The 15187-nt window shown below is 40.0% G+C and overlaps 2 protein-coding genes across 4 annotated transcripts in view; one reads left to right on the top strand and one right to left on the bottom strand.

The window, feature by feature from the left end:
• uts2r2 (urotensin-2 receptor 2) overlaps positions 1-10687 on the top strand; it is a 37300-nt gene extending 26613 nt beyond the window's left edge. Inside the window, exons 9-10 of one of the 3 annotated variants that reach the window (XR_008566801.1) lie at positions 5275-9065; positions 9141-10687. Coding sequence is in view for 2 of the 3 variants with exons in the window: in XM_054760171.1 (XP_054616146.1) it covers positions 5275-5576 (302 nt within the window). In the remaining variant the exon portion in view is untranslated. Of the gene's footprint in view, positions 1-5270 lie in introns of all 3 variants that reach the window. The other 2 variants (XM_054760171.1, XM_054760183.1) reach the window with 2 other exon arrangements.
• LOC129167872 (urotensin-2 receptor) overlaps positions 4363-15187 on the bottom strand; it is a 115651-nt gene continuing 104826 nt past the window's right edge. The window contains exon 3 of the mRNA XM_054752519.1: positions 4363-5461. The gene's annotated coding sequence lies outside the window, so the exon portion shown is untranslated. The remainder of the gene's footprint in view (positions 5462-15187) is intronic.

Genomic DNA, 15187 nt, shown 5'->3' with positions numbered 1-15187 from the left:
CACCTTAAAGCAACCAATCACTCTTTTGAGGACAGCGAGGTAAAGATTTTGGCCAAAGAAAACAGATGGTTTGAAAGAGGAGTAAAGGAAGCTATTTTTGTCAAACAACAGAACCCAACATTGAATCGGAATGGTGGTTTGAGGTTTAATTTGGACCCTGTGTTCAGCAGGTTACTGAGACCAAAACCCACAGATCTTAGTCTTGCAAATGAGGTAGAGCCAGGGCCAAGCCAGAACAATAGACGCTAACTAGCCAGTATCAAAGTCGTTCATACCCAACTCCAGGGAGCTACACTTCCCTTTGTACAGCGGTGCTAATGGCAGGATTACTCCGCCCAGTCTTAGTGTAAGGAACCATAGGAGGAGTGGGTTGGCACACCAATTCCGCCCACTCTTACTGTATTTAAGGCCTAGGCTACTAGCACTTGTTAGTTCGCTGACGAAGCTCTTCGGATGAGGAGCGAAACGTTCGACACTTTCTTCACAGAAGTACAGATGACGTCTCAAGAAGCCTTTCCCTCGATGGACAACTCCTGTACAACTGAGAGCCTACACAGACCTATTTTTGGTTCGTAATATTCTCGAGGTTAATGACGTAATAGTCAAATTTCCATTAAGCATTTGCAAAAAGTGAGTACAAAAGGTGAAAAGCAAAACAAATAAGTTCATTTGTAACTACAGATCTGAGGCTTATTTTTCTTGTTTTTTCCAAACGAGGGTGAGTGCTTTTAAAATGTGGAGGAGCGATGCGTGCTTTCATGTCTACAAAAGTGTAGATTTATTGCAAGTTGCTTTTATGAAAAAAAGAGTATCTAAAGTGGTCTGGTTACTCGCAAGTTGGCGACACAGATCCCTTCTGCTACATCTTCTTATTCTCTGGCACATCAGGCGCGTTTATAATCTGTTTATGAGTAAGAGGGAACTCGTAGCGCGGTTCACTGCAAATGAATTAATTTATGGCAAACATTGATGACTGCACAAATTAGCCTTTTATTGGCATCTACAAAACAACTGCATTTCTGACAGCAACATGCACTCCACACTTCAATGCGACCAACAACGGCATTGGAAACTCTTCTTTCTTGGGCTGGGTCTAACTAGCAGGTAAAAGCCAGTGCCCCTTATAGCCCGACCAATGAATCACAGTTGCTACATGAAAACAGACTTATCAAAATTAAAATATGCACAAATAGAGGAAGAGGAAACTATGTCAAGAAATTGAAATTTACTATCGACCAGTCCAAATATACTCCTTATTGAAAGACAGTAGACCCATGTGGCTTCTCCCTGCCAATCAGGAAATAATGGTAATCATCAAAAACTGAAAGAGGCACACCATTACTGTAATTGTAATAATAATGGTTAAACTTTGAAATTGAAAGCAAAGTCTTTTACAGTAACTTTTGGGGTTAATTGTTATTTTAAAAAAGTATTTCAATGGGTGAGTTCTCTTACTCAGACCATAAAATGCATGTTCACAATCATACACTGCAGCACACAAGATTATAATTGAAAACATCTGCACTGTGAAAGAACCGGCCCAAGTGAAAAGCACTGTTCATAAGGCCAGACACAGTACAGGTTAATTGAAATAATTCAATATAAAGCAGCCATCTTTCTGATAAATCTAGATCTCTGTGGCATTTACCTTTACTTTCTGTTACTGTTGTAATGTGTGTTGAAAGTCAGTGTACTGCTTATCCTGTTCATGGTCATGACAGTGCAAGACTGCACCCTCGACTGATTACCAGTCAATTGCAGGGTGATTATGAAAGGGACATTGAGTGTGAATTGATCCCACACTAGATGAATGAAAGTCAGCTAAGTGGACCACAACACAACCAATGGACCAGGACAAATAACCTTGCAAAAATATTGTGGGACACTGAAGCAGCAAACCATAAAACTGCAACTCCTTAACAGGAGTTGGGCAACTCTTCAAGCTTACATTTCTTTGTTTAGAAAACCATAAAATCCGAAATACGGACAAAAAACACACCTGGCTTTTAATGGGGATGGGAGGTGGTGATTTAATTGGTTAGATCAACATTATCCCAAGTTTGCGAATAATCTAAGCTCCATGGGTTTCAGTTAATTGAAATATAAAATGAGAAATGCACAAAGCACATGTGGACCGGAAGGGCAAACTCCCATGCATCCTCTAGTACCCTTGCAAGGGTGTAGCACTGGTCCTGTGTTCTGCCAATCCCCCGCAATGTTGACGAGATGTGCAACCAAGACAGCATCATGGGATTGAACATGTTTTTGTTAACTTTATGAAATATATCATTGTATCATAGTAGTATACCATTAATACTAATACTACATACCACACCATCTCTCTCATTTCCTATGACTTAATACATTATGCTTGTATAGCGTTCTCAGAAGAAAAAAAGTTGGAGACCCCTACTCTATCTCTACACAACTGGTCTAGGTTTCCTCCTCATAGGTAGTTTTTCCTTGCCTCCATTGTCAGGTTCTTGCTCATGTGGGGTTGAGCTGGTTTTCTTTCATCTATGGGGGCTGTGGTTCTATACCTGCTTCTAAGTGCTGAACTTAAATTTATTGAAATAAAATGCACTTGACTATTCCCATGGGACGTTTCCAACGTACAACATTCCTGGAATTTTTAAACTCGCGGTTCGAACATCGCTCCCTCACTTTATCGTGTGTTTTTTAAAAATGAATTCATAAATGGCCGCTGTTTTGTGGTTGACTGTGGCCTATTAGTCCAAAAATTGCACATTTAAGCAAATGATACGTGTTCTTGGCCTAAATTAAGCATTTTCAAGCATAAAAGTGTTCTAAATGAACTAAAATACAGTTTAAAACAAAACTGCACTTTTTGGGGAATTTTTTCCATAATTCACAGTCCTTATATGAAACATGAACACATATTTCTTTCCCTTTTCTGTGCGTTCTAATGAGAGATAATTAGTTAGTATGAAGCAGCCAACAATGCACGTCATGGCAGGTACCTCTTTTGACGCTAAAGCCCCAACAAAAAACGCCAACAGTGTACCATTTACATAACTGACTTGTATATTAACCAAGCTACAGCAATATTGCTATTGGAGCAGCTAACACAGAAAAATATTTATCTGGCGGAGTAACACAACGCCTCGCTAGCCGCTAGTCTCAGCGTCACTCACAACGCCTCAAGCCACTGCAACGGGACAAATGGAAGAGTGGATACTACTGGCTCTCAATTTTGTTACTAAGACTAAACAGGATGCTTGTTTGCTGTCAGCATTTTTTACCTGAGGACTGGAGCACAAGTCTTGTCTTACAAAAAAAGTGCAGTTTTCCTATAAGGTAGTACAAGATGTTGATGAACTGTCTAGACTGTCCACTAGGTGTCACTAGTAACACACACCAGACAATTGCCAATGACAGGCTTTTACTATTTTATAATTATTTGTCTCACAACAGGCACAATAATAACATAATAATAATAATAATAACTCATCATTATCGTCATTGTCATCATCATCATCATCATAACACGAACTGCAGCTAAAACTGAGCTCTGAATCTACACACCAGCATGAATCTTATTTATGTCTGGAATTGCTTTTTTTCGCTAATCATATCTACTATATTGGGTGATATAAGTGTACAGGTGACTGTAGGGGTGTTATTTCTTGCCTAGAGGTCTCTAATAATGGTAAAAACTGTATTTAGAAAGTCTTAAACAGGTTTTCTATGTTGTAAATAAAAAAAAATATTCCCTTTATTCTGTAAAATATTGAATCATGCTTCGCGGAAATTCACTTATCGTGGTCAGAACCAATTTACCACGATAAACGAGGGATTACTGTAGTTATATTTGTTATGATTTTTTAAATCTTTTTTTGGTTGAGATGGGAAAACATTGAAGCATTTTTTCAAAGCATCAAAAACCTCAGAATCACAATCGGATTAAAAAAAAATGAAAACACTTGGCACTGGTTGATGGTAAAAAACATAAACCTTTATACAGTGGAACCTGTTTAAGTTGACCGCGTTTATGTCAGCAACCCATGTCGTCAACAACTTCGACCAACTCATCAAAAGTCCTGGTCTATCGTGGTGTTATTGCTAAAAAGTGTCGATGTCAACATCCATGTTGTTTTGTCAGCATGAAATTTGAGAGCCGAAGTGGTAATTTCAATAAAAATGTTTGTTTTTTGTGTAGTTGTTGTAGTATTGTTAACTTCATCATTATCGCTTGCGTGTTTTTGCAAAAGCAGTTTGGCAAAATCAATACAAACAATTTGCAACAGTCAAGGTACGTGGCCGTGAGGAGAATCTGGACCTCTAAGCCGTTCTTTCATCCCTCTTTCCACAGCTAACAAAATTCACCCATTTGCGCAAATATAGCAAAAGATTTAAAAATCCTTTATCAGTGCCCATTTTCCTTATGTCTCTGCTGAAAGTAACAAGTAAGCGTGCAAGCAATGGCTTTTTTTGGTGAACAACCACTTAACGTCAGTGCTCCTCAAATAGTGGGGCAGGTCCCGCTGAGGGGGCGAAAGGCAGGGAGGACTTTCAATATTAGTGCAGACCTGCCAACATGTATGAATTTGTCATACTCAGCATGCAATTTGACTCTTGAATACGCTTGTATGCTTCACTGCGCTCCTTTTTGTTGCATTTCTCTGGTTTCAGTCTCGAGTTCAGTCTGTACAATACAGATAAATGAACAGATATCAGTTTCTCAATAGTATTTCAAATCTGGGGGTTGGCGTGACCGAAAACAATTGAGAACCACTGGCTTATGTCACCGTGAGTCAGCCACTGAAGGATGTCAGTTTAAACGGTACAACACTGAAGGTTTAGTAATGTTTTTGTTTGGTTAACAAAATGACACAAAGTACAGTGACAAGCCAAAAGGTGACTTTGCTATAGTATGCAGTATTTTGAATTTGACATCAGTTTTCCCTTCCGTAGCTGCAGGTATATAAATGGCAGATGAGATATACTGTATGTATCCTTACGCAAGGTGAGGAAGGGACTAACGATTTTCATTCCATTCTATATATTTTCCTCCCATCTCCAATTATACCTCTTTCTGGTGCCTCGTGGGCTCTCCCCTTGCTGCAGTGCAGTAATAGTCAAGCTTTACAGATGGTGGTAGGTGTTATTTGACTTTGGATACTACTAGTAGTATCCCGCGATTCAATTTTTAATGCTAAGAAGACATGTTCATTTTTGGAGTTTTCTGCACTTGCCAAACTGTCAAACCCCAGAACATTTAAGTTGTGTTTCCAACTTTCTTTGCCCAGGTAGAGTGTCTTTCTTTTCCTCCGGCTCTGAGAACCTCCACCGTGTGGAGACGGTGTCATGGGGGACCCGATACGCCATCACCGTGTCCTTCACATGCGACCCGACACAAGCCATCTCCGACCCAGCTCTGCCTTGAAGCACCCATTAGTGGGGAAGGGGTTGGAGGGAGGTCGTCCGGCTCACTCAAGCCCTGCAAAATGGAGGAAGCAGAGAGTGAAGAGAGGAGAGGGAAAAAAAGGTTAATTGAAGTTAGTTTTGAAGTTCATAATTTAGCTGCAGTTTTGTGGTTGGCTGCCTCACACTGATTGTGCCAAAACATGTTGACCTGAAAAGAAGACAGTATTTTTTTCCCTTCAACAGTCTGAAAATGATGTGCCATATCATAATCAGGTTCCAGAGGTTTATCCTTGAAAACCAACAGTCACTGCTGTGCCTGTCCACAGACCTTTGTCAGACACACCGGGGAAGAAAGCCAAGCACAGAGACGGCGCTTCCGACTAATTTTTCGTATATATTTGTAATTTCTTCAAGCTTTTTGTTGTAATTGTAACACTGGTCCGTATCTTTGTTCCATGTAGAGTTAAAAGTATATTCTATAAGCTGATACAAATAGCAGACGTATCCAACCCAGGGGTCAGCATTTCGTCACAAAAGCTGCCGAATCGTCCTTAGTTTACGCATATGTTTTTAGTGCACAGTCTTTGGACCGAATGGCCTGAGTTTTAAAAAATATATATATTCCAGACCAGAGTACCAAGCCACAAGTGTGAAAACAGCCTTCGCAAATAACAGAGGAGTAGTTATGATCCTAATTTTAAAATAATGGTGACCATGAAGCAGAGTCATCAAACAACTGCCAGGCAGTTCAGAAATATGATTAATACAATATGATGGATGAAACATGATTTTTTTTTTTTTTGTCTTAAAAATATTTTTCCACAAACTGGTCTTGATATATTCAGCGTCGTCTGATATTCAGGTCCGTAAAAGACGTTCATCTTCTTTACGGAGATCTTTGTATATTTACACCAATCCTTGTACAGTATTTTTATCTATTTCAGTTCAGGTGTTGGGAGCATCTAGACCAGGGGGCACCAACGGTTTTCCTTGTGAGAGCTACTTTTAAAAAATGAAAATGGCCAAGAGCTACTCATTTTTGTAACGTTTATTTTCAGAGCTTATTTTAAACCCAAACAAAGCGAATATGCTTGTTTTACCAGAACATTAACAAAATCCTGGTGTCCACAACTCACATTTTGTATTTCAGAATGCATTTCTTTCTACTGTTCTTTCATTATTAACTGAAAACCTGAATGAAAAGCTGGCTTGCGGGCACCTCATGTGGTCGTGGGGGGCTACCTGGTGCCCGCGGGCACCACGTTGGTGACCCCTGATCTAGACACTCTTCCACAATCAGACCTTGATGATTCAAGTGGCTTCATCAAGCTACCGATCAACTAAATCAACAGTTGGGTTGGATGTTTTTGATTGTTTGGTTTTTGGTTTTAATATTTTAAGAAGAGAATAAGTGTTTAGACATCTGGAGAATCTAGTATAATGACCTCTAACTTCTATCATTACAATTTTATATATATATATATTACATTATACACTATAATAAAATAACAATATTAAAAGTTACAAGGGTGTGCAAATTACTAGGGATGTCCGATATCGGTGGGCCGATATTTGTCATAACAATGTAATATCGGTTTCGGGATTTTTCATGAAGCTGATAATAAGCATAATGCTGTATGTAGGCCTATGGGCTGGCGCACGTATGATGACCTCGTCAAACCGCCACTCAAGTGTGTAAACAAACGTGGGTGGCTAGTAAGTAGCAATCAAGCTCGCTCTTCCATCCATCTACTTTCTATTTTCTATGCCGCCTATCCTCACTAGTAGGAATGTCACAATTTCCGGAAGTAAGCGACGGTAAAATCTGACACTGCGCGCGCTCGATTAGGAGAGTCTGTGGAGACGTCCGTAAAGATGCTGCTTTTTCATAAGATATCGGTGTATTTTAATTTGCATACAGGTTTGTTGTTCCTCTTCAAATTTGTATCTTTTTTATACTCTGTGTTGGACCACCTTCTAGTCAAACGAGTGCTTTGAAAGTTAAGTCCAACTTTAAGCCTTTCAAACTCATGGATCGGAGCTTCAGGACAAGATAAAAGGTATGTAGGTTATAAATTCAGTTTAATATCTATCTGCAGATAAAATTTCATTAAAATCTGATGGTGCGAAATTTGTTAATTTGGCCTAGGTGACCTAGTTGTTAGCATGTTTGCCACACACTCAGAAGATCGGGAAGATCTGGGTTCGAATTTCCGTTGGGAATCTCTGTGTGGAGTTTGCATGTTCTCCCCGTGCGTGGGTTTTCTCCGGGTACTCCGGTTTCCTCCCACATTCCAAAAACATGTAGGTTAGATTAATTGGAGGCTCTAAATTGTCCATAGGTATGAATGTGAGTGTGAATGGTTGTTAGCCTATATGGGCCCTGCGATTGACTGGTGATCAGTCCAGGGTGTACCCCGTCTCCCGTCAGCTGGGATAGGCTCCAGCATACCCGCGACCCTAGTGAGGATAAGTGGCATAGAAGATGGATGGATGGAACTTATTGCCACAATGATCTCACCTTGACCCCAATGAAAAGTTGCTGCTGAGCTAACAATGCTAGGCCGACATGAAAATGATGACACTTGAGCTTCTTCCCTGGACTTTTTGATGATCAGAAACATGTAAACTGTTGACTTTTACAACAAATGTCACAGCAAGTATTTCTCGGATGTTGAACAATGTTGTTTACTGCCACGTTGAGAAGCTAACTGCTGATACTGTAGCCATTAGCTTTACAACAGGTATGTGTTAATTTCACAACAGGAGATATGTGATGTTACACATATCGGCATCGGCTGATTATCGGTATCGGAAATTGAGAGTTGGACAATATCGGCATAACGGTTATCGGCAAAAAAGCCAATATCGGACATCCCCACAAAGTACAATACAGTGTGACAGCTGATATTGCTATGAATCAATGGACAAACCCGACAGGTCCTTGTCCCCACCCTAATAGACTCTTGATGAAAATTTTAAGAAAAATTGCAAGAATTTACATTTTGCATTGTTGGAGCTGAAGGTGGTTCTAAGTAGAGCAGAAGAAATGGGAGTGAAACAAAAAAATTCAGTAAGCAATTTTTTGCAAACAAGAATTAAAGTGAAATAGACTGTTCATCAGCTGATCAAAAGGTTAAGACCTTAGCCTTTAAAAGTCTAAATATTGGCATATATGTGGATTCAATGTCATTTTCTGTCAGGTATTCACACTGTTGTGGTCTCTCTCTGCAAAGGCAAAAAAGTTTTCTCTCTTTGAACACGGTGGGATTGTCGAGCTGCATTAGCAAGGCTTGCAGCGCGCCATTGCTGCTGAGGTCGGACACAGTAAGACAGACATTTGAAACGTATTCAAAGATCCTGAGGGTTATGGAACAAGTGGTAGATCCAAAAAATGTCACCCGAGGATCCGCTGTCTGTGAAGACACGGGATGATCCTCTGTATAAATGAAGGTCTCCTTCACAACGCCACAAAATTGCCCATTTGGAATTTTTACAAGAGCACCAAGCGTGATGACAAAAAAATGTAACTGACAGTCCTGACGGCTTCCAACGTTAATGCAATGACAAGGAGAAACTACCTGGGATGTTTTCCACACGGCACAGTGGAGGTGGCGCCATCAATGATCTGGGCTGCTTTTTCCTTCAATAGAACAATGGAGCGTCAGGTTGTGCAGGTGCGTCAAATGGCAGCTGGCTATGTGGAGATGTTGCAGGGGTCGTCCTTCATGACTGACTGGCTTTTTCAACAGGACAAGGTTGCAGTTCACAATGCCTACCTGACTTCGGAGTACTTCTTCCAGAAGAATAATGTCACTGTTTGTACCACCCTGCGTGATCTCCTGATCTAAATCCAATTGAGAACATTTGCAGACGGATGGCAAAGGAAGTTTACCAAAATGGTCATCAGTTCGAGGCAGTGGATGCCCTCCGTGAAGCCATCTTCACCACCTGGAGTAACATTCCCACTAGCCTCATGGAAACACTGGCATCAAGAATGCCCACATCAATTTTTGAGGTGAATAACAAGAATGGTGCAGCTACTGAAAATTGTACACTAGGTCCCCAACTTACGAACACCCGACTAGCGAACACTCGCTGATACAAACACAAGCTGACTGGTTTATATTTTATTTTATTTTGCCTTGTAGTGCTTAGGAATCAGTATGTATACTGCTACTGTACATGCTTGACCAGTAGAGGGCACTGTGACACTGCTAATGGGACCAAGAGGCAGCTTAGAGCTAATGAGGCAAACAGACGCTGGGCAGAGAAAGCTTCCCGTAAAGCTAGGAAAGCTAGGTTTTAGCTGGATGATACAACCCGGACAGAGCGTGTGATTAAAGTTTATGAAGAGTTAATAGGCCTGCTTAATTCTACACCACCCACAGAACACTACCTCTTTTAGAAGAGTCTAACGACGACCATTTGTCCTTTTTTTTCAATATCTCTTCCTCCTCCTCCTCCACAACGACGTATGCTCGACCACTCCTCTTCAAAGGTAAATAACATTTATCATTACGTATTATTATATCACTTTTATTATTGTTTTTTTCATTAATTATCCTCGTTTAATATTACTACTGCATCCAAACTCATATTTACAAACATACACATATACTGCATATGTATACACGTACATGTAGTACCTACATCATTGGTAATATTAATTTTGTTTCGACTTAAGAACGATTAGAACCAATTGTGTTCGTTAGTTGGGGACTTGTATTTCAATTTGAGGGGCATTCTTTTTTCTTTTTTTTTAGCTATGGTCTTAAAATTTTGATCAGCTGATGAGCAACCTATTTCACTTACCGGTAAACGGTTGTTTGCAATACATTGCGTACTCAAAAATGTTTTTGCAACAGTGCAAAATGTAAATTCCTGCAATTTTTCAGCCGGTCTTTACAATTTTGATCAGGACAAGTGAAATGGGTGTTGTTTTTTCTGCCTTATTAAAATTATATCATTCTATGTATTCATTAGGGTACCTACTTGAATTCAGATGCACCTCGCCGGGGGGGGAGGGCGTTCTTGAAAAATGTATGGCTATTAATTTTTTTTTCAGCAATGAGTTGCTGCAATAAACAGTTAGAATATTATTATGTTACAACAGGCGCCACTGATGTTTTTACGTTTTTCATGGTTTTCCAGTGATTACCGACAGCTTGCATACAAACCGCAGTTTCAAGTTTTGATATGGTATACGCAATTCAAATCAAAACCTGTACTCATTTAAAACTGTACTGAAAAGATATTCAATGTACTTGAATAAATATGCTATTTCTGACAGCGTGGCCTGCAATGTGTTCCTTGAGATTTTGAATGGGGTTCATCCATATGTGACCCTTTCATTCATATGCACAGTATGAATTAGAGCTGTTGTGGTGCCCTCGGCGAGATTTTGTATTTGGTATTTTTCCCCCCAAAGGATTTGATGTTGGTTTGCCACGTCACAGACATCTTATGAGCTATTATTTCCCTTGGGAAGGTAAAGCTTCTATTGCTTTTGAATCATGTTTGACACTAGATGGGGTCAAAGATAAAATTAGCATTTGGCTGTCATGGTTCAAATCAATACATGAAATAGTTACACTATTTTTGCTTTATCTTCATAACAGTTTTTCTTAGTGTGTACATACAGTATGATCTGAACATGCACTTCCTCTGCTGTTCACTGTTGTGTACAGTCGTCCCTCGCCACTTTGCGCTTCAATTTTCACGGCTTGACTTTTTAAGCAAATCGTATGTACAATTTGTTTAAGCATTTTCAAGCATTAAAATGGATAAATGAGCCAAAGTACAAATATAAGGAAGGCATTCAGAAGACGCCATTGAAAGATGCTGTGATATGTGGTATTTTAAAGTGGCCACTAGGTGTCAGTAATGTTACTGTAATTGGTGAGACACACAAGCACCAGACTTGATTGCCGTATCAAAAAGCTTTTCTTGCATTATCTCACAAACGACACATACAGAAACACACACAAGTATGAGTCTTATTTATTAAACGTCTTATTTTCTACTATACTGGGTAGTACAATTGTAAAGGTGATATGGGGGTGTTATTTCATGTTATTTCAGGGCTCTAATAATGTTAAAAAAAACATATTTCGAAGGTGGTAAACAGGTTTTCTATGTCCTAACAATGAAAATATTCCATTTATAAAGAAGGAATCCTACCTTTTGGAAATTCTCTTTTCACAGTCTGGTCCGGAACCAAGTAACCGCGATAAATGAGCGCTTACTGTATTCATACAAAAGCAGAAATATTGTTGGAACATAGAAAAGAGCCCACTAGTTCCCATGGCCTTCACAATGATCCTATTCGTTCTCAGGTTTAAGAAACTTTTATGAATCGTGTACTGTTTGGCTGATGTTATATCAAAAAAAAAAAAATCACCAGGCAAGGGATTGATGGACTCCAGGTCATTATGAAATCAAGTAAACTATTTTCTTTGCTGTGCCTTCATTTTAGAATTGTTACATTATGACTGTGTGTAAAATTTCCTGTGGAAAATTGTCAGAGTTGTCTTTTTACATAAGGAGGTTACATAAGTGTTTGCAGTGTTTTGACAATGCCGTGTAAGTACAGAAAGAGGAAATACAGGGAGGCGGAGGCTGTTTAATTCACGTCTATGCTCTGTCGATGTACACAAATCACTTGGATTGGCTGCAATGCATTTATTCATGAGTTTGAGGCACTTGACATTCGAACACACTTCAAATGTTAAAGTATACCAAAGCGTAGGGAAGATCTTTTTAAGATGCTATTCATGTGGTACTCAAACATGTTGGATGCTGTGGGGCAGAGGGCAAGTCATTCAAGGTAATGAGCTAAGAAAAATATCTTTTGGTTACGACCAGGACAAGTGGTCAGTGAGCATGATTGTGGTATCGGTCTGGTATATAAATTGCGGTGTTTACACTGTCATTTTTCCTGCTCTGTAAATGGGTTCTTTTTTATAATATATGAGTGAAACTTAGAGAAATAGAGGTCATTCTCGACTAATCACACCCAAAAACATGACCTCTGCAGCTTATTATTTTATTATTGGCCCATGACACATTCTACAGGCAAAATAACAGAAAACAGAGAAATATCGTGTGGCCCGTATCTCTCAAAAATGGCACCTGCAAAGCTACATGGCCAATTCCTTGTACGCCTCACAGTATATGGTGTCCAAACCCTTTCCACTAAGGGTCACATGCGGAAAAATGGAAGGATGCGGGGCGGCCACTTGAATACATTTTTACATAAAAAATGCTAAAACCTATCTGGCATACACCCAGCAAAAATATGAGCACTTTAGTTTTAGCTCCCGTCTTTCATGAGCTGAATGGACTCAAGGATCTAATGTGAAGTCTGATCACAGAAAGATGTCACAAGTGTTGAGAGTGCGTGCAACATCCATGTTGACTGCAGGAATGTCCACCAGCGCTTGAATTTTTCTACCAACAGCGTTTCAGAATATTTGGCAGTACATCCAACCGGTCTTACAGCCGCAGACCACGTGTGACCACACCAACCCAGCATCTTCTGAGCCCAGCCACCTGGACACCTGCTGCAACAACCTGTTTGCATAACCAAAATAATTTCTGCACAAACTGTGAGGAACTGTCTCGGAAAAGCTCATCTGCTTGCTCCTCGTCTTCATCGGGCTCTCGAGCTGACTACCTAACCGACTGTCTGTGCGTGTTGGTTCTATAGTGGAATGAAGGGAGAGAGTGAACCCTCCAGTCAGCCATTAAGCCTCCTTGTCCACTAGTGAGTGGACTCAGAGTGCTAGCACCAAAGTAGCCTCGTGTGCTAACATGAATGAAGGCACAAGCAATAGTTTCTACGGCAAACGCAACAGCCCCAGGGAATATTTCGGTTTTAAACAGAATCAACAAGGTGAGCGCATGAGCACCGACAAACATTTGTTCGAAAGTAGTGACGAGGAAGCAGTGGAAGACGACCAACTTGTATGCATACCTGAAACACAACCATCCTTTTCAGTTTTCTCAACTGGGAAAAAAACTACCGCTGGAGGTGCCTTCGTCCCGACAGCCAACGCTTACTGAGGCGATTGGTCGGCGAAGCAGATACAAACAAAACAGCGCAAAATGACGTGCGCTCACAGACAGTGTCGCATCTGTACGTTGCAAAAGAAATGCAACCATTCAATACGGAAAAGCCAACATTTTGGAAAATGTTACAAATGTTTGACAGTACAAACTGCCTGGGAGAAAGTACATGTCACAAACATGTTCGTTTGTTTAATGTATTTAAAACCTCTTGACGATTGTAATGTTAAATATTCTTGAGAAATTAAAGTTTATTGCATTTGATATGATGTGCTTGCATTATCTTGCCATATAAATGATGAAAAAATTGTCTCAAAAATGTAAATAACATCAATTATCAATGTTATATATATGATAATTTGTTACCGTGACAGGCATTTTATGCCATATAATTAATGAAAAAATGGGCTCAGAAGTTGCCAGTATGATACAGGCAACTTGTGTGTCAAGCTAATGTGGCTCACACAAGGTACATTATACCTGAGTACCATCTAGTGGTTCAAATGTGAATTACACCTCTCCCGACAATTATTTATGAAAAAATGGTCTAAAAAAATGTTGCCGATAGTATCGATTATTAACGATAATTTGAAGCACATTTATCGACCAGGAAAATTTGTAATCGTGACAGGCCAATGGGGAGGTGTATGTTATGGACGACCAACACAGCTGCATTTTATTGATGGCATTTTGAATGCACAGTCAACACAACTTTGTACAGCCACTGAAGAGGAGTAGACCAACATTCCACAGGCCACTAGCAACAACTATGTTGAAGGAGATGTGCTGCACTGCGTGAGTTACTAGTTACCAGTTACTAACTGGTTTTATGATCCCCCCCCCAGACCACTCTTAATACAGTAAAATTGTATATTTGGACAATTTTGAGTGGCCTTTTATTGTGGCCAGCCCAAGGCAGACCTGTGCAACTCCAATGCTGTCTAATCAGCATCTTGATATGCCACACCTGCGAGGAGGCCCTCCGTGAAAAAAGTTAAGGTCAGCGCACCACATACTAACACCTGGTGCACAACTAATCATCTTGATTTCCTCCCTCCAAACAAAGTGGTCAAGTGCCGATTACCTGATGTTACTAAAGATGATCTTGACTGATTATCTTGTGGCGTGGGGTGTGTCAACGGGCCAGCCTGAAAGCGACAACAGAAGACTGACAAGTCGTGAGAGGTAAGTGAGCCATTCACTTCGAAAGCTAACGTTCCATATAAGCATGAATGAATGCTATGTTTCTTAACACATAATTGCACACGATTCGTTTGAACGACTTCCGCAGCTGATGTTGCCGTGTCGTTTTCACAAGATATTGTATGCTGAAGTTTTTTAAGTTTTGCCGAAGTTGAATGTCTCTGGCTTTTGACTTTTACGGTGTATTTTACCCACCCAAAATTGGGGCCAACTCTGAATTGTATGCCAACCGCATGGGCTTTCAACTTTCAAATTCCACTATCAACGCCACCCCTAATAACCACTGTCTGTTTTTTGTGTCCAGCCATTGTGATTCTAAGAACAGATGGCTCTTTGAGGCGATAACACGGCATTCATATATTAATAAGGCAGATGAAATTAAAAGAGCTTCTCTCATGAAAGACATATGAGCCCTCCATAAAACAGGAGGCACGTTCGCACATCACTTATGAGTTGATTTTCCAAAAAGAATATTTTGAACCGGATGTGTTCCGAGTGTGTCTCCTTTAATTTTCTCGGATGCTGG

This window comes from Dunckerocampus dactyliophorus, chromosome 2 (assembly GCF_027744805.1).
Source record: "Dunckerocampus dactyliophorus isolate RoL2022-P2 chromosome 2, RoL_Ddac_1.1, whole genome shotgun sequence".
Lineage (NCBI taxonomy): Eukaryota > Metazoa > Chordata > Actinopteri > Syngnathiformes > Syngnathidae > Dunckerocampus > Dunckerocampus dactyliophorus.
The sequence above is the reverse complement of the archived record's forward strand: the minus strand, read 5'-3'. Positions and strand labels throughout refer to the sequence as shown.